Here is a 19,026-nt window from a genome sequence, read left to right on the forward strand (position 1 = left end):
TTTCTCGATTTTCCCACCCCTGGGCTATTCCGCCCCAATAAATAGTGTCTAACTCACTTTTTTTTCTGTCACTCCACATGCTTGCACACTTTCTAGGTCACTCTTTTTTGCCCCCTCGCTCTCTAAATCATTGTTTTGGTCACTCACTGACATAACCTTCCTCTCTTGCTCTCTAAGTCACACTCCCATACATACTTCTCTTGCTCGCTCACACTCACACTGACGTGGTTCCTAGCTTGCTACGTCACTCGTATGCTCACACACTCTCTAAGTCACTCTTTTGGCTACTCGTTGATCTAGCGACTCGCTCGCTAGGCTCACAAGCTCGCACACTTGATTCACTCACTGCCCTGGCGCTTCGCGGTCTAGGTCACTTTTCAATGACTCGCTGACCTCGCACCTCACTAGATAGGAAAATCACATGTTCATCCACTCTTTGCAACACTTTTGGTCACTCACGTGCTTGCACACTCTTGATCATTCACAAACTTGCGTACTCTCTAGATTTCTTCTGGTCACTTACATGCTTGCAAACTCCTGGGTAACTCTTTGTGATCACTCACAAACTTCCACACTCTCTAGATCTCTTGTGATCACTCACATGAGTGCACATTCTCTGAGTCATTCGAATGCTCACACACTCTCTAAGTCACTCTTTTGGTTACTCATTGATCTAGTGACTCGCTCGCTAGGTACTCACATGCTTGTACACTCTCCAAGTAACACTTTTGGTTCACTCACTGTCCTGGCGCCTCGCTGTCTGGGTCACTTTCAATGACTCACTGACCTCGCACCTCACTAGCTAGGAAACACACATGCTTGTCCACTCTTTGCCACACTTTTGGTCACTCACGTGCTTACCCACTCTTTGTCACACTCTTGATCACTCACAAACTTCCATAGTCTCTAGATACCTTGTGATCACTCACGTGAGTGAATGCTCTCTGAGTCACTCACATGCTTGCACACTCTCTAGGTTATTTTTTGGTAGGTAACTCACCTGTCTATACGCAGATGTAGATTTATAATTTGGCGCCCTTTTTTCCCTTCTTACTCTGATTTCCTTGAATAAACCTTAGTAGACCATTGATTAGTTCCGAACACCAGACCGCAAATCGAAATGACGCGACTTATTTTGAATAGGCCGGGTATTTTGTTGGAGAAGAAAAGCAAGGATATCCTGCCAATTATCGCCAATAAAATTGAGAACAGTGGCTTGTCAAAAGGTCAAAAATACTTGCTCAAATTTTGCTTTAATTTGGACATTTCTCACCAAATACCGACAAAATATTTGTTCATAACTTCGGAAAATCCCTAATTCGGGGAGAAGCAGTAAATCTAGAATAATAGAAGGCTACTAATGCCTCTACTTCCGCACCTCACTGCTTGAAATAAGGAATGGCAGGGTCGTGTCTCCAGTGATGTAGATGGTAGCAAGCTTGCCCGGTTTGAAAGAGGGACTGTGTGCGAGTCCCGGTGGAGACCAAGTGACTTTTCTTCCCGAGTTCACCCGAGTTCTAGACAGGGTTGGCAGGTTTTTGATGGTGTAAACTGTCACGTCAAAAAACCCTGGTTTTCCAATTGAAGCTGTATTCAAACATGCAAAAAAAAAATGCTTTGGGTATCAAGTCCTATCAGCTCTGCTTTGATTGAAAATTCACTTCAAAACTGTGAATTTATACACACTAAGATAAGAAATTTTTAGATGAAAATGAATGAGTTTAATTAGTGTATTAACAGATGCTGCGTGAGAAATTTTAAATGCAATAAAATGTTGGGCGGATCAGAAAATTTAAAATATCAAAATAGGTATTTTTCCTCAGTAATTATAATTCTGAATACAAAACATTTTAATCTACCTAAAAGTAAGTGTTTTGTTATTTAACTTATCTATCAGGCTGACAAAAACTATTTGACATCATTGACAGTAAGTTTTTGACAGTTTTAATGCCAAGTTAGTTTTTGGGGTCAAAAACATGATGCCCTTATAATACATATTTTGAATAAACAGCCGCTTAGCAAATTGAACACAAGTTAAGATAAGCTTTGATAAATAAACAATAAAATTATATTTTATATGTTCTAGACTCTTTATGTTGAAAAATTGCAAATTATAATTAACATTTTGTTTTAATTATTGTAATAAATTAATGTTTGAAAATAAAACGATGTAATATGTAAAAATAGTACGTTTTTCATCATGTTATATACCTATTGCGTTCAAAACATTATCAAAAGGCATTCATTTAGGTTTTTGACGGTTTAAACCAGTTTTTGACGCTTGTCATAAAACCCAACCCTGCTTCTGTAGATAAAAGGCCTCCACACGGGTTGCCAAGTTAATCTGTAACGTCATCAAGAGAGAGACTACCTGGAAAGTTTGCCACATTTTGAACCACAACATTTATTTCGTTTCTTCTTATTTTGTCGTAGAATCTTCTTGGTTGGATCACAAATACGCATGGTGATTGCGTGTGGGGGGGCATAGAAATCGACAATTCTGAGCCCGATCATCTCTTTTCCGCACAACGATAATACTACTCCACCAAACACCAACTCTGGCCATTGCAATTTACTGCCATTAATTAGATGGGTTGGAAATGAAGGCGTTGTCTGTCGGTGGTCACACCTTAAGCTCATTAGGGAAAATATCTTATCTAAAGCCTCCCTCGGGTTCGAACCTGGAACCGTGACAGCAACCTCCACGGTGGTAGACGACAATCTTACCACCACGTCACTCGGGCGCGGGGCTGTTGTACTGGCTGCGAACTGGTTGGCCAAAGCCCGAAATTCGGACATTGGCCAGGCTAATTTACAACGAAATTGGTCAATTTCAGGCTTTGGCACTAACATACGTCTCAATACGGTACATTCTTTTTTTTCCTTCACGACAACTGTTACACGAGGGTCAGATCAGTATCATTCGCATCAGTGTCAGTAATTAAGTGACCCACAGGTTAACAACTATTGGCGTCGATAAAATCAGCCAGACGGTAATAAAAAAAATAAAAAAGAGCCAAAGGCTATAAGGAATATTTCGTTTCAACGCCAGGGGCGGATTCGATTCACTCTTGAAGACGCGTCACACGTCCGACGTTGATCCTGGTGTGTAATTATACTCGACATACACGTTAAACGCACGTCCTAATAATCGGTAATATCGACGAAAACGTTTTCAATTAACCTCAGGAAGTGTTACTTGAATGGCATCCAGAGATGTGACCGAACTATCATTATACATTACTTGCGTGTGTCGTACCGTCATCGAGTGACGTTATGGGAAAACAAACGACGTGTCACAGAAGAAAAAGTCCATTTCGGAAGCAGCTGATGGAACATCAAACATTCAACGTCAGCAAATTAATGAAACGATTTGTCTATTTCCAGGACAGGGAGGAAAGAGGACGTCGACCTTTCCTCGTTTTAACATAATAAAAGTCAATGGAATTTATTTGGTCAAGCGACCATTTTTCGTTTCTTCTTTAAAAGCAAACAAAAGCTATTGTGGGGAAAGAAAAGCTCCCTTTTCTCTCTTTGTCTCTGTTGTCATCTAATTTATTTCATGTCTCCGTTGTTATGGAATGGGTGAGTCTAATGAACTAACATCAACATTGCCAACATTGCTGCCAAAAACATTAATATTTTCTTTTTTTTTTTGAAATGTACCAAGAACATTGCTGGGGGCATAATTTTCGCCTACATTTTGAAATAAACTGTTTTTGTCCCGTGTTTGGTGTTGCCAAAAAGCACGGCTGGCAAAAAAAAAATAAAAATAAATAAAGTACGATGTGTGCCATTTCGATCACAATATGTGATGTTGTAAACCATTGTTGTGATCAAAATATCTGATGTGAAACCCATTGTTGACCACAATATCTGATGTGCAGCAAACCATTTTTGATCACAATTTCTGACGTGCAAATCATTGTTGATCACATATTCTAATGTGCAAACCATTTTTGATCACAATTTCTGATGTGGAAACCATTTCCGATCACAATATTCACTGTAAAAACCACTGTTGGTCACAAAATGTTATTTGTTGTAAAAAACCACTGTTGATCACTAACTGGTATTTGTTGTAAGAAACCATTGTTGACCACGAAATTGTATTTGTTGTAAGAAACCTTACGACTTAGTAAGTCCTTGATTAAGGAAGTTATTAACTGCTAATATATTGATAAAATTTAATAATTACATTATTAATTGTCTAATTATGAAGTAAATTCCAATTTGTTTTGTCGTCTTTTCACAAAATGTTAGAAAATTCCCGTGCTTTATCTGCTCAAAATGTCGTTTAGATATCATTTCGTTTTTGTACAGTATATACCCTCTATTTCTTTCACGGTCAAATAATAATTTCCCGATTCATAAAGAATGCACTTTAAACCTCTGCTTAACGGTCACGCTCCCTTTTACGGACGAATTTTTTCGTCTCAACGGTGTCCGAAAAAAAAAATGTTTACGGTATTAACGAATTATGACCAGAAGTCATGAAATCGTGATTTTTGGTCTCATTCTCAAAGACGGTTTTTTTACAGAGAATATCGTATAAATAAAGCGATTCAGTCGACCAACCGAACAATTTTCAAATTCCTAATTATTGTATCAATCTCCACTTTCATGGCAGGAGCATAGACTCGATAACATTTACCGCTCATCGGAAAGTTCAAACTTATTCCAGCTGCGGCGCCTTTTACCCTAATCAAAGCTTATCCCCAGTTCCCCAAAGCAGTTTAACAAAGAATCTCTTGGAAAAAACCTTTTTTAGAACTACCCGTGATGCGGTAAAGGTTTGAGGCTGGCAGCGCACAGTTTGAGAACCCCCGATTGGTTCCATCATTCGGAAAAGACTCTAAACTGTAAGTTCTGGTCACGTAGTCCCTCGGTCACTGGGAGAGACAAACGTCGAATACAATTATCACACATTTCATGTGCATTGTGGAAAAGCTCAAAAATAGGAGGAGGGGAGGGGGTTAAAACAATTTACTTTTTTTTTGCGTACCCTTTGTTAAAGTACCGAAAGTAGCGAAGCCGACTGATCTAATGCGCGTATATATCATCATCATCATCATGCCTCTTCCCTCAAGACTTTCATCACCACCTATGCGTGATAGACCACCAGGCAATGTTGAAGACAAGACTGGCGTGCAACAGGTCCACTTCCGAACATTCAATTGTAGCTTGAAGAACGGAGGGAAGGAATCGGGAAAAAAAACAACTTAGATGAATATAAGGATGTCCTCAACACACAAAGATCCAAATTAGGTTTTCTGCGGTTCCCAACTTCGAGACGAGAATGCGAGCTGATCTCCCAGTTGAAAAAAAGTCTCGGCAAAGAGAGTAAAACAGGCCCACATAACGGTAAAATCTTCAATCAGTACACTTCACTCATAGTTGATGGTAGATGGCGGCACTACACATAACAAGCATTACACAGAGACAAAACTTCACGCTAGGTTCACACCACGTACTACACGCACATTCCAGCATGTACCAGTTCGTACATTCCAGCATGTACCAAAAAATATGCAGTCTTAGAAATTCTACCCCTACTGAACTCTAGCGAAAAGCCACTGTTTCCCAAAGTAGGCCTACTGTTGACAGTAACTGGAATGGCAAAAAAGAACCCAAAAAATATAATTTTTCAGGTTATTTATATGAAGTAAGTGAGTTGTATCATGTCAAGGATTCCAGAAATAATAGTAAAAATCAACCGCGCCGATCCTAATCAGGATCAAACTGATGTCTTTTCCGTCTGATCCTGTAGGAGTGAAAAAAAAATCCGAAATTTTCAACAATTTGTGTCACGAACGCCGAAGGTTGAAAAAACTCGTTTCTCTTTCAACCAAGGTCAATTTCAACAAAACGCCAACATGCATCCCATCGGTACAATACGCAACCTAGACCTCACCCTATTGAAGTGAATTGACCTTCTCTCTCTCTCTCTTCAACAACTTATCCCAACAACAGTCACGTGACAATAGCGATATGCATCTCTCGAGAAATCCCACACAATACAACAATGATACGAGAAGATTAGAGAAAGAAAAATGAACTTGTTCCGGAGGGGGGGAAGAGATGCCGTGCACACACGAAATCCGAAGAAGAATCGCCATTGTGTGTATTCCAATATCCCCCCCCCCCACTCCCAATATCGATGTCCATTCATAATGCGTTGTTGAATCGACGACATCACGTTGTTATTATTCATCACTCAGTTCGATGAATAGTGATCGAGGAAGGAGGAACAGGTGTTTTTTTTCCAGTTAAGGTCCATGAACCCTCGAATGACGTGCAAACAAAAAAAGGACTTTTCTGTTTGGTCAGTCGGTGGTCAATCGGTTTTTGACCGTGATGTCGAGAGAGTGTGATCACTCACTGCTATCAGGGCCGTGCCGTCTTAGGGGGATCATGGGCCCCTGGGACAAGTGATTTTTCTGAGGCCCTACAAGAGAAATTCTTGAAAATTTCCACCAGATTTCTTTTTTTTTTGTGAAGCCCTCTCTAGAGGCGTGCCCGCGGGGGCTTGGTCAGAAATTTCGTTCGGGGAGGGGGGCCAAAGTGATAGAACAATAGATTTGGCCATCTTTTCCCCTTTTTTCTGTCATTTTCTCACATTTTGGGGGGGAGGGACAAGACCCCCAAGTGCCCCCTCCGTCGCGGGCCAGTTAAGTGATTTGTAAGTGATGTTCCGCGGGCTGCTTAAGTGATCTGGAATTGTGATGCGGGTCACTTGAGTGATCTGTAAATTCGTCGGGATCACTTAACTGAAATGAAAATGTGCCACGGACCACTTACGTGATCTGAGAATGTGCCGCTTTGTTCTTTTTTACAAAGTTATATTCAAGTATCTGGGTCCACGAGTGCCAAGTGCAGACGTACGGAACTATCATCGTGAAGATCCAGGTTCGAACCCCGTGCAATTTACTACCGATTGAGTTGTGCCGGAAGTGTGCGCGTACCTAACAGTCTGAGTGCGTATACAGTACTGTGTGTTTGAATTTTTAGTGGTGCCATCTGTATTACAAATTCTGAAGTGGATGGCGCGTTCCATTGTATATTCATGAATTTTTTTTAGGGGCCAGTCCCCGCCCCTACAAAATATTTATTGCGGGTCTCAAATGGCCCCCCCTCCCCCTCCAGGTTCCGGCGCCTATCATCACCTTATACAATGTATAATGTTTTTGGCCCGCGCACTGAAAAGGTTGCGCGCACCCCCCGTATCCTAGAGCGAAAAATCACGAACGCGAATATGTATTCGAACACTCTCCAACCCTTAGATAACGAGGGGCGCAATTGCTGAGCAGCCGAAAAATTTCGAAAAATCAATTAAAACGCTAACGAGCTTTTCTAACGAATTAGTCATGTCGCCTACTGCTGCTGCTTGCTGAGACCTTATCTCCCCCTTCCCTTGGGAACCGCGAATGAATAATTAATTCAATATCTGGAAAGAGAGACACAAATCTCTCCCTCTCTCCCTGACATTGCAGGAGGAAACAACAATCGACACAAAACGTCCCACAACAATTCCAGAAATAGATCCTCTCCTCCTACGTCGCTGGAGGGGGGAAAAACGAATTCATTCGAACTTTCGAAACGTGCATAACGATTTCAGTGTTAAAATTATTTTTTTTTACAAAAATCGGTGTGGCAACGACGACTGCTATAATTATTATCATTTCGGGAAAAGGGAGACGGTTAAAAACGAAAGCAGTCTGAAGAAAGCGCAGATTAAAAAAGACGCGTCTAGCTATGCGTCTGGATTGAAAGTACTGTGCATATTAATTAATATTATACTGCTCTTTTAAAAGCAGTTAATTGAGATAATCATGTTTTTTAAAGCCAGAGTGTCGTCAATAGTCTCGCCAAAACTATTGCCGAGAAATGAACATGAAAAATAATGACACTAGTCAGTTTTTGCAATGGGGAATAATATAATAGATGGGATTAACAATCGCCCGAAAGACCTATGAGATTGAGACATATATTCTTTTGTTGTTGGGAGTATTCATATTATATACGTTTGTTTGTATATCATAGAGCTTATGTATTACTGGAGGGAGTATGACGTCATCGGTCTCCACCTTGGCAGTGCTAAGGCGACTACTACTACTAAACCAGACATGCACCTCGTCCATATTCCTCTGCGGAACTTCTACCGAATTGGTGCATGTTGTAATTTGTGTGTAAGTATAGTGAAGTTAGTTTCTGTGTAATGCTTGTTATGTGTAGTGGTGCCATCTGTAATCAATTTTTTTTGAGCTGTGAGTTTTTTCTCAACTCATAGTGAGTGAAGTGTAATGAATGAATAATTCGGCCTGTTGCGCTCTGCGGCGAGACTTTATAACGGGGGAGATCGACTCGCATTCGCTGCTAAGGGGACTGTATAAGCTTTATTCTAGAGCATAGTTTCCCAACCTATTTTGTGCCATCGCCCCCTTCTTCAGAAATTTTTTTTTCTCCCATCGCCCCCCAACGCATCTAACCCATGGGATCCTATGTTATACCCGTAGCTTCTACCGCCCCCCTGGAACTTTCGTTAACGTCCACGTTGAGTCACTGTTCTAGAGGCTATAGGCAATGCCAACACCAGCTATCGCAGATGTGTTGTGCTGGCTTGTGTGTGCTGTAGCTGACGGTGTCCGCAACATTATTCGTCGGAAGGTCACGTGGCGCTTTGAATGTCTCTCTGCGCAATCTCACGTTATTTTCTTTTATGGTATCCCAAGGATGTTTAAAGGTGTTCAAAACCATAAATGAAAGAAATAATTTCTGCATCGACGGGCATCATTTGTGAGTCTGATACATGCAGATGGAAAAGATAATCTCCCAGAATGTTTAGCTTGATGAGTCTCGCACTGAAAGAATGCATGCTCTGAATTCACATAAGCTACTTTTTTTTCCTTTCAATGCATTTTCTATTTTGGCTGAACCTTTCATTTCATATGAATTGATTCAAAGAATTTCAGAAAGAGAAGTGTAGGGTACATCTGAAAAAAACATTCCGAGGTGGATATGATGAGTTAACTGGGAGTTAATTCTGACGATGATTGGTGCGAAAATTCAGCTCACGACGTGGATATTAGTGCGTGCCTTCATATCATCGAAAATGTCCATTAGCTGAATCTATATTCGTTAGCAGAAAGATCACGAAATAATCTTCGTTAGCCAGAAAATTCGTAAGTCAATCATAAAATTTACGATTTTTCCACTCTAGATGTTCTTTGCTCCTTTCAGTATAGCTTTCTAGGTACACCCTTCAGTTAGTGAATTTGTGTAATTCATGCTCACTTCTCCACATTCGGTAGGATTCTATTTTCAGCTTCATGGTTTACTTATCCTAGAAATTCACCCTGATATAATTTCTTACACGGAAAGGGATAGGAATGCACCACACACAATAAAATATAACCAATAAATTGTTAATTTATGCAGAAAATTACAAGTAATATAAATTTTTAAAATTAGTTTGTTGTGCTAAGATTTACACAGGTATTCAGCCGAATACATAATCAATATTCGGCAAAACGGCCAAATACCGAATAGCAGCCGAATATTTGTCCCATCTCTCAACAATATACCATCTAACGAACAATACTACTTTAGACAACTATCTAGCGAGCGGTACAACTTCAGACAACCATCTAGTGAGCAATACGGCTTGAGATAACCATCTAACGAGCAATACTGCTTCAGACAAAAATACAGCGAACAATCGAGAACATTAACATACATGTCAAGATGACGAACTTCACTCTGTAGAAATCCTTCGTCATCTACGTAAGTCAGGTGGATGCTTCATTTACATACATTAAAAAATACAAAAGAGGTAAAAAATGGCCAAGTCACATTGTCATTATAACATCATGACGCGTGTCGTTAGTCATGGAAAACAGTGATGACGACGGCGCTGGTAATAACGAGATGATTGTCCTAAAAAAAAAGATGATAGATCATCGAACAGGAAAAACCGCGATGGAAATTTTAAAATGGAAGCTACACTGTATGTACACACATGCACACAAAGACGTATGGACTAACCTTAATTCTCGAGTTGAGAGCTTCTTCTTCGACCGACAATCTGATTTCGGATGTCGTTCACATCAAGAATCGTCTTCGAAGACGAAAGAAAGGCAACGACTCGTGACGGAACGAACGAGAATCGCGATGGGAATCGCTCTTTCTCTCGTAAATGACACGTTTTGAACTGGAAATGCACCAAAGATGAACGGGTCACGTTCAAAATGAAACGAACCGTTCTCGGGATCGTATTTGGAATGAACGATAGAGGAAAATGGATTCGTTCGAATTTTACTTTCATCTTTTGTCGTTTGTTGTCCCGTTGCATCAAAATCAATTCACTCACTACCATCGACATATTCATATAGGGGGACACACACCACACGCGTCCAAGTGAAATGCCACCGCAGCCGATACAATTTCAATCTGCAGCCAATTATCTTCATACATGAGTGGATTAATTGGATGAGGGTCAACTGCACAAACTTGTCAATTAAACAGCACAATTACCTAGTCCATTCCTCGGAGTAGGAGTAGTAAACTAGAAAGTCGACCGGGGGGAGGAAGAAGAGTGAGTCCTCGTCGAAAATCAATCATGTGGTAGGAGATCAAGCAGTAACGCTGTGGGTACGAATCACTGTGGCCCTCGTAGAAATTCTCTAGAGGATTGTTTATGAGGTGCGTGTACGGTTATTTGAGCACATATGGAGTTACACTTGTGGTTTTGTCACAAAAAAACTTCGTGTCAACACATCGCTCTTTATTTATATAATTTTCCTAGAGGATGGTAGGTGTAGGTACTCTACCACTACATGCACCTCGTACACATTCCTCTACGGAATTTTTAACGAATGGTACATGCCGGAATGTGTATTGAATGAGTGCATGGCCCTCATGAGCGGAGAAGATGGAGCGCCAAAGATGGAGTCGACTGATCTAATGTATATATGAATTGACATCATCACCATCATCGTGCCCCCAGACTTCCGAGTCTATCTCCGCCTATGATGGCCCTTACGTTATTTTGTTGTCAGAATTGTGCTTGTATCGTGTTAAGTAAATATGGTAAACGCTTGAATTTTTCAAGTTATGTCGGTATCGTGTTGTAGGTCCGACTGCTCTCTGCGAAGAGACTTTTTTAAATGGGAGACCGGCTCGCATTCATTCCTTGCAGTTTTCCAGACCGTAGAAAACCAACTTCGGCCGACCACCAATGTGCGTTTACGGGGTTCGAACCTTCTCAAAAATTGGTATATTTGAACCGAGAGACACCCAGGCCCTATCACACAAGGTGATTTCAGCACATTGTCTCCAGAAAAAACTCGGGTTTCTCCAAAGATATACAGAAATAAGAAAGTGACATCCGCCGGCCATCATTGGCAGCAAATACAAGTTTTCACATATGGGCAGGTGCAATCGTGCACATCACCAGCGAATTTCCAGCTATGGACATTTGAATCGGACACCCTGTTTATTAAGTAAGGCCACAAATAGAAACGAAAATTCCCTCTGTCGCCTGGGACCAATTTTTAGGTAGGAACAGTAATAATCTCAGAGCCCTTCCTGATCCAGCACCCGGGACACAAGACTCCTGTACCTTTTTCCCTAGTCGCGGCCCAGATAACTGATATTAATTGAAGATTTGTCATTCTCGTGATTGAATTGCATGAAGAACCCTTACTTTCATTCAACTGGTTTCTGATTCGTTCCGTATTCTGAATCAGCCAATATCATAGATATTCTCTGACAATGTGCATGGTAAAAATCACCAAAAGTTGCGCGAATGTCACTTCCTCATTGTTCTTTTCTCTCAAATGGGACGTGAATCATCTCCCAATGTACAGTCTTTTCCTTTTTGTTATCGAATTGGGTGATCGTCATCATAATCATCGCCATTTACGAGCTGGTTTTTTTTCTGTTTCTTTTTCTTTTTTTTTGTCACTGGCAACGGGTCACGTTCCGGTTCTTTCTTATTTTTTGAACAAGAAAAAGAAGAAAAGAAAAACCTGTGTTTATGAAAGGGTTGAAGAAACACAAAACTCTTCCTTCAACTGTTGACACCGAAAAATAAACCCTTCACCTGCTGAACTATTCCAAGATGGCCTTCGAGAGCATCTATCTATACTCTTAAATTCTTTTTCCTTCAACAGAGAAAAAGAAACAGTATCGCAACAATGTAATATGCTCCACAAGTTATGTTGAAAAAAATGACTATTGTTGAGCACGCGTACTGTACGGATAGGAATATTACAAAATACTCCAATAAATGCTGAAAATTTCTTGTCAGTGTCATCAAATTCATTATTGAATTAGTTTTGGTTTTTAAAAAAAAAAATTGTTAAGTATTGGTTAAAAAGAGAAGAATATAATGATTGTAAAACTTCCAACACTGAATAATTTCGGGATATGAATGAAAATCACTATTGCAATTCTTTCCCTCTTTTTTCTAATGTTATTGATCAGAGGAAAATTGGAAATTATTGTTACGAAATTTTCTGTTGTGAGGCTTTCTTCTTCCTTGTCTAAAAAGCAAAAAGCATTGTTTGGAAACAATTGATTAATTTTTTTTCCCCGAAATTGTTTGCGTAAGAAAATCATGAACACAACTTGGGATGAGATCAGATTTCCATTATCGAATCATTTGTTGATAGTATTGTTCACTGTTGTTGATGAAGGAATACGATCATAAATAAGAAATCATTGTTGAATATCATCATTTCTCAAAGAAACATAGCGATGACAATGACATCAAAAATCATTGTTGACAAAGTATTATGCTCGAAATGTAAAAAGAAATAAAACGACTGTTCAATCGTTTGCTAATAAAACATTGAAATGGGATCAGAAATCATGTGTTAAGCATTGTTGGGGAAAAAAATTTAACCACTGCTGAATTTTTGAAATACATCACCTGCAATGAGATCAAAAACAATTGTTGACAATGCAGTGCTGGGATTGAGTTACGGAATTCAATCATTATCGAGTCATTTGTTGGCAAAATATCGCTTGAATTGAAATGTGGTGTGTGAGCAGTGCTGGGAATAAGATAGGAATCTTACAATTGTTGAATCATTTGCTAACAAAACATAGTTTAGACTGAAATCAGGGAAGCTCTCAGGAAAGCCCTGCTGTTGAATTATCTGAATCTTGCTTAATCCTTTGTTGGAGAGAGTGCTCGAAATGACATCCGAAACTATTGTGCGTTACTCTTTTAAAAATACCACAAAATTTTGTACCCTCAATATAAACAAATCGTTGCTTGAAACGAGTTCGGAAACACACAATTGTTGAATTAGTTCCCAAAACATTGTTTGAAATAGGATCAGGAATCATTTATTGGCACACCATTGCTAGGAATCATGAACATATCAGAAAAATATTGTCGAACTCTTCGTAACAAAACAAAAATGTTGATAGGAATGACACCATTAACCATTGCTGCAAAGCATTTTGTTACAAGTAAAATAATAATCTATCCATTGTTGAAAAAACATTGCTTATACTGAGATTAGAAGCTGGTAATGAGGTAAGAAATCATTGTTGAATATCATTATTTGTCAAAGAAACATAGCGATGACAATGACATCAAAAATCATTGTTGAATATCATTATTTGTCAAAGAAACATAGCGATGACAATGACATCAAAAATCATTGTTGACAAAGTATTATGCTCGAAATATGAAAAGAAATCATCGCTGACATTACTTCAAATGAGATCAGCACTTTTTGAATGAGCTAAGAATAATACTTTTGAAAAAGAGCGTATTGTTTAATATTTTCGTTTGTCAAAAAACATACTGCCAGGATTTAAACCAAAAACCATGGTTGACAAAGCTTTAAATGTCAACAGAAATCATTGTTGACAAAACATTACTTTAGTTGAGATGAAAAAGAAAGGAAAAAGATTTTTTTTTTTTTTTTTTTCCTCAACTCACAGAAACAGATAGCCAAATAGCATACAACACTTCAAAGAAACACAAAAACCATTGTTGGAGTTTTCATAATTAAGATGAATGTGTACTAGCATTAATGCTCACTAATACTGTAATTTGCTCATTTTTGGCAAAAACATAACTTGAAATCCTAATTTAAAAAAAAAAATAAGAACTCATTGAATAAGAAAACACTGCTTGCCAGGATTTAAATGAAAAACATTGTTTGCAAAGCTTGAAATGTCTACAGAAATCATTGTTGGCGGAACATTACTTTAACCAAAGAAAAATATTTTCCTCCTCAACCATAAAAAAACAGACCTTTCAAAGAGAAACAAAAACCATTGTTGGATAAATTTTCTTTTTCACGATGGATAATAAAGGTATCATTAATTCGCACTAATACTATAATTAGCTTATTTTTGACAAAACATTCGTGTAATGAGATCAAAACGAAAGAAAAACATCTTTTCATTAATAACAAAAGCAGGCACATAAACTCCAAAGAATCACAAAAACCATTGTTGGAGAAATTTTCGCTAATGGATGGATAAAGTACCACTAATACGCACCAATACTATCATTATTGACAAAGCATTGCTTGAAATAGATGGAAACGAAAAACATTTTTTTCCGTCAAGCATAAACAACAGACTACATATAACCCCCCCCCCCCTAAAAAAATCACGTAAACCACTGTTGGAAAAGCAATAAAAGATTATTAAGACGCACCAATACTGTGATGATCTCATTGTTGACAAAACATTGTTTGAAATGAGATGAAAACGAAAGAAAATTATTTCATATCCTTTCCCTCAACCACATTTTGAAAGGCATTCGTATTATTGCTGATAACCCTTCTTAGAATTACAAAAACCATTGTTGGAGAAATTTTCGACATTGAAGATAAATGAGCTATTTTAATACGCACTAATAATGAAATTAGTTCATTGTTGACAAAATATTTCTTATAAAATGAGGTAAAAACTAAATAGAATTATTCCGTTAGAGTAATTTTCGTAATTAAAAATATCATTGATACGCACTGGTACAGTAATTAGCTCATTGTTGACAAAACATTACAAAAATAGGAAATGATATATTTTTCCTCCCTCAACCAAATAAAACATGTTTTCTTCCAAATGCCCTTGTTAGACTTACAAAAACCATTGTTGGAGAAATTTTAGTAATTTGAGGTGAATAAACCATCATTAATACGCACTAATACTAATATCTCATTGTTGTCAAAACATTCTTGGAATGAGATCAAAACGAAAAAAAAACTGATTTCGTATTTCCTTCCCCCTCGCTCTCAATCACATAAAAAATATTTCTCCAAATACAATTGTTAGAATTACAAAAGCCATTGTTGGAAAAAACTATCGAAAAGAAAACCATAATTGTGAACAGACAACCCACCATTCACACACACAAACACTAATCTCACAAATCGGTAACATTTTCAACACCACAACAATCAAACCACATTGTTGAAAAAACATTTCTTAAAACAATTGTTAATTATTATCAAAACAATTAAATCCATACCTTATCACTAGGAATCTTCTTGGCTGCAGACATTATTCTTTAATGAAGGGTTCTTTTTACACGAATATACGGATAGTATAATCCTTAAGAGAATCTCGGTTGTTCCAACAATACTTTTTTTTCTTAAAGAGAAAGGTGTTCACTGATCCAGGGATTCCATAACCATGGATTTCACAACAATAAATATTTACACACACTTCTCACAGCACAGATGTATCCATGGAGAGGTCCTGACCAACAATCAAATTCAAACTCAGCACCTACTGATCATTATTGCGATCGGGATTCACCTCCACGACGACGAGGAAATTACAAAAGAATCCAACATCTCCCAGGATTCGCATCGGGATTGTATCATCACACACGCACAACGTCCTTCTCTCTCTCTGTATCCTCGTGCGATACCAATACTGTATTGCGGGGGTTTGTGATAAGGACCAGACTCTAATTTTTCCTCCTCCAACAATGAAGATTTCGCTTGATCTCAACAATGATTTTTAATAGAAGAAGAAGCTATAGAGATCTTTTTTTTTGTTGTTGTTGTTTGTTGGTGGATAATAAACCACGATCCTGCAAGTCGTATCACGTTCGTTTGAGAGGAGGAAATGGAAGAGAGAGAGAGAGTGTGTGTGAAAAAAAGGAAGGAGGAGGGTTTTTGCACAGTACGTAACTATACTACGCTCCTGCAACAATGGAAGGATGGATGAATGACGGACGCCACTGCATCGTCGCGATATTTTTCGCTCTGTCTCTTCTCTCTCTCTCGCGCGCATTAGCACTACCCGCTTGTCAATACGGGCGGAAGGAAAAAGATCGGCGAGGCCAGCGCCATCTGTTGGCTGGGGTCGGAAAGAGAGTTAGAATAATGGTAGTAACTGATTTTGTTTGTGTATTAACCTTTCAGGGGCCGTTCAAGTATTATGTCCAGTGCCGTCTTAACGCATGGGCTCACCCAGGGGCCTTAAGAGAAGAGGGGCGCCTCGGCAAAACTAAAAGTTGTTGAACTTTTCGAGAATTTTTCCGGTAGGGAAATAACTTGGCCCGGGGCCCCATGATACTCTTAAGACGGCCCTGATTGCGTCAGTAGATTTCTACCCAATTTTTGACCCCCACACTTGTCAGCAAAATTTCGTTAGCTCTACCCCAACCTCATAATGCATATTGGGATCATAGACGTAAGCGGGGACGGTGGAGCAGGGCCCTAGGCTGGGATCTTTTGCGGTGGCCCCGACCAGTCTTTCACGGGCCCTTTTATGAGGAATTTATAAAGTGAAAAAGCAAAAAAATTGGGAAAATTGTCTCGCACCTCAGGGCTGAAGCCTTGTCAGCCCACTCCTTGTGGGGGCCATGCATGAGCCTACCTATGCCCCCCACCAGATGATTTACAAAAAGTATTTGTAAAAAAAAATTAAAATATTGAAATAACCTTTAAATGATATTATTACAAGTTTCTATTAATTTCAATATTTTATTTGAAGGCTTAGAACTCAAAATTCCTCTTTAAGAAATTCATTGCGACCCTCCCTCTAAGCCATTTTTGCTAAACCCATGGCCCACGAGTCCTCGGGTTAACTGAAGTAACCCGGCGCTTCAAACATAATTTTGTAAAAAGGGAACGTTCAAGTATTACGTCATCATCGATGGGGGGGGCGGGGGTTCCCGATTTGCTGACTTTTGATGACGGGGGGGGGGGGGTTGATAATGCTTACGTCATCAACCACCCTCTATGAAAATATGAGTTAGGATTCAGTGGGGCAGAGCTGATGACGAAATTTTGCTGACAAGGGGGGTCAAAAATGGCTAAAAATTTGCTTACGTAATACTTGAACGGCTCCAAAATGAGCTAAGCGGCACATTTACAGATCGCTCAAGTGACCTGTAGCACAATTCCAGAGCATTCACGCGGCTCGTGACACATTTTCAGATCACTCAAATACATTCACAGATCACTTAAGTGACTCGCGGCTTAGTTCCAGAACACTTAAAGCGGTCCGCAGTGCAGTTTTGCATCACTCAAGTTATACCCATAGCAAATTCCCGGATTATTTAAGATATGCAGCATATTGATCAGCAGCATATTTATACGAATCATAAGTGACACGTGCCACAGTTCCAGAGCATTTCGCTCTTTCCCCCCCCCCCCCATAGTGCTGTCAATACTACCCTGCATACAAACGGGACGCCTGACAACCATACCGATATGCTACAGGCAGGGCCGCAACTTGATACTTTGTCACCCGGGGCAAACCGACATTTTGGCACCCCTTACTATGTAGAAGAAGCAGTTAAAGAGGGGAATTCGGTGCCCCTTCTGGTCCATCGCCCGGGGCACCAGACCAGATTGCTCCCCTATGTAAGTTGGCCTATTTATTAGTTATTACGTCATTTTCCACCTGTAAGTAGTGCAAATGTCGTCACCATCTTATGTTGAAATGAAAAAATAAACAATTTCTCTCAAAATCTCGTAAAATTGGCAGCTTTCGTGACAGTTTCGGTGATTTGGCAACATCATGGCGCAAAGAGAAATTTGTAGAAAGATAAAGAAAGGATGCACATATATATATAAGATTAACTCTATGTCTTAGCTGTTGGTTATATTATATCTATGAAAGGATAAGATCTCCCGAGTACGGTGAAATTTTTCTTGGGCTGAATAAAAGCTCCGCCAAGGCGAAACTGAGGTGTTGAGTCAACACCATCTATAGCAGAAGGCCTCCCCGCGAAGTTCATGACGTCACTGAAGAAGTTATTTCACCTAGTCATTGGAAGTACTGCAAAAAAAAGGTAAATATATCGCATGCGTGGGCCTGCTGTATCCAATGGGCTACAGGTAAAATAACTTCTTCGGTGGCGTCATGACCAGGGCCGCAACTAGAGGGGGCGCAAATTTCACTCTTTACTTCGACATTATGAGATGGTGCCAAAATGCGTGCTTGCCCCGGCTGACCAAGCATCTAGTTGCGGCCCTGGTCATGAGATTCGCGCGGAGGCTTTCTGCTACAGATGGTGTTGGTTGAGTGGAGATAAAAGACAAACTCTTGCATTAGTGAGAAGCGAGTTTCAAGGGGCTCTGTGTTTTAAGTTTGTATAGTCGAATCTCTGTACACTAGTAAATAGCTGTTCTAAATATGTAACGTCCTGCACTTTGTTCCATCCTCTACTAACACCACACTAGAGATATCTATCGCCTCTACTCATTTCTAAGACATTTATCCGGAAAAAAAGTATCTAGTTTGGCCCTGTTGCTATGCTTTCTTCCTATCCTCATGCCTCTACCAAGCTAATTATCATTTAATATAATCTATTTATAAGTTGTTAAAATGAAATTTAAATCCTTGATTTCTGTGAAGAATCGAATTTCAAGAAGGCTTCAGCGAAAGGAATTTTTGTAAATAAGTTCAAACGGTCAAAACTAAGGAAAAATACGGGTCATATGGTCACCTCCACGGGTATTATAAGTTTCAAGTGCTGCCATCTATTTCTCAAATAAGAAGTGAGACACACAGGTGTAGAAATTTTCT

General features: G+C 39.3%; 1 protein-coding gene across 1 annotated transcript in view; it reads right to left on the minus strand.

Moving 5' to 3' along the window:
• The window catches only part of LOC149069932 (ubiquitin-like protein 3), a 94,627-nt gene extending 78,355 nt beyond the window's left edge, over positions 1-16,272 (minus strand). Inside the window, exon 1 of the mRNA XM_089249621.1 lies at positions 15,506-16,272. Within this exon, the coding sequence (XP_089105747.1) occupies positions 15,506-15,538 (33 nt within the window). The 5' untranslated portion in view covers positions 15,539-16,272. The remainder of the gene's footprint in view (positions 1-15,505) is intronic.
• Between the last annotated feature and the right edge of the window lie 2,754 nt (positions 16,273-19,026).

This window comes from Pholcus phalangioides, unplaced genomic scaffold (genome assembly GCF_987345545.1).
Source record: "Pholcus phalangioides strain wild (caught in Gottingen) unplaced genomic scaffold, Ppha-v1.0 ptg000022l_1, whole genome shotgun sequence".
In the NCBI taxonomy this organism is placed as follows: domain Eukaryota; kingdom Metazoa; phylum Arthropoda; class Arachnida; order Araneae; family Pholcidae; genus Pholcus; species Pholcus phalangioides.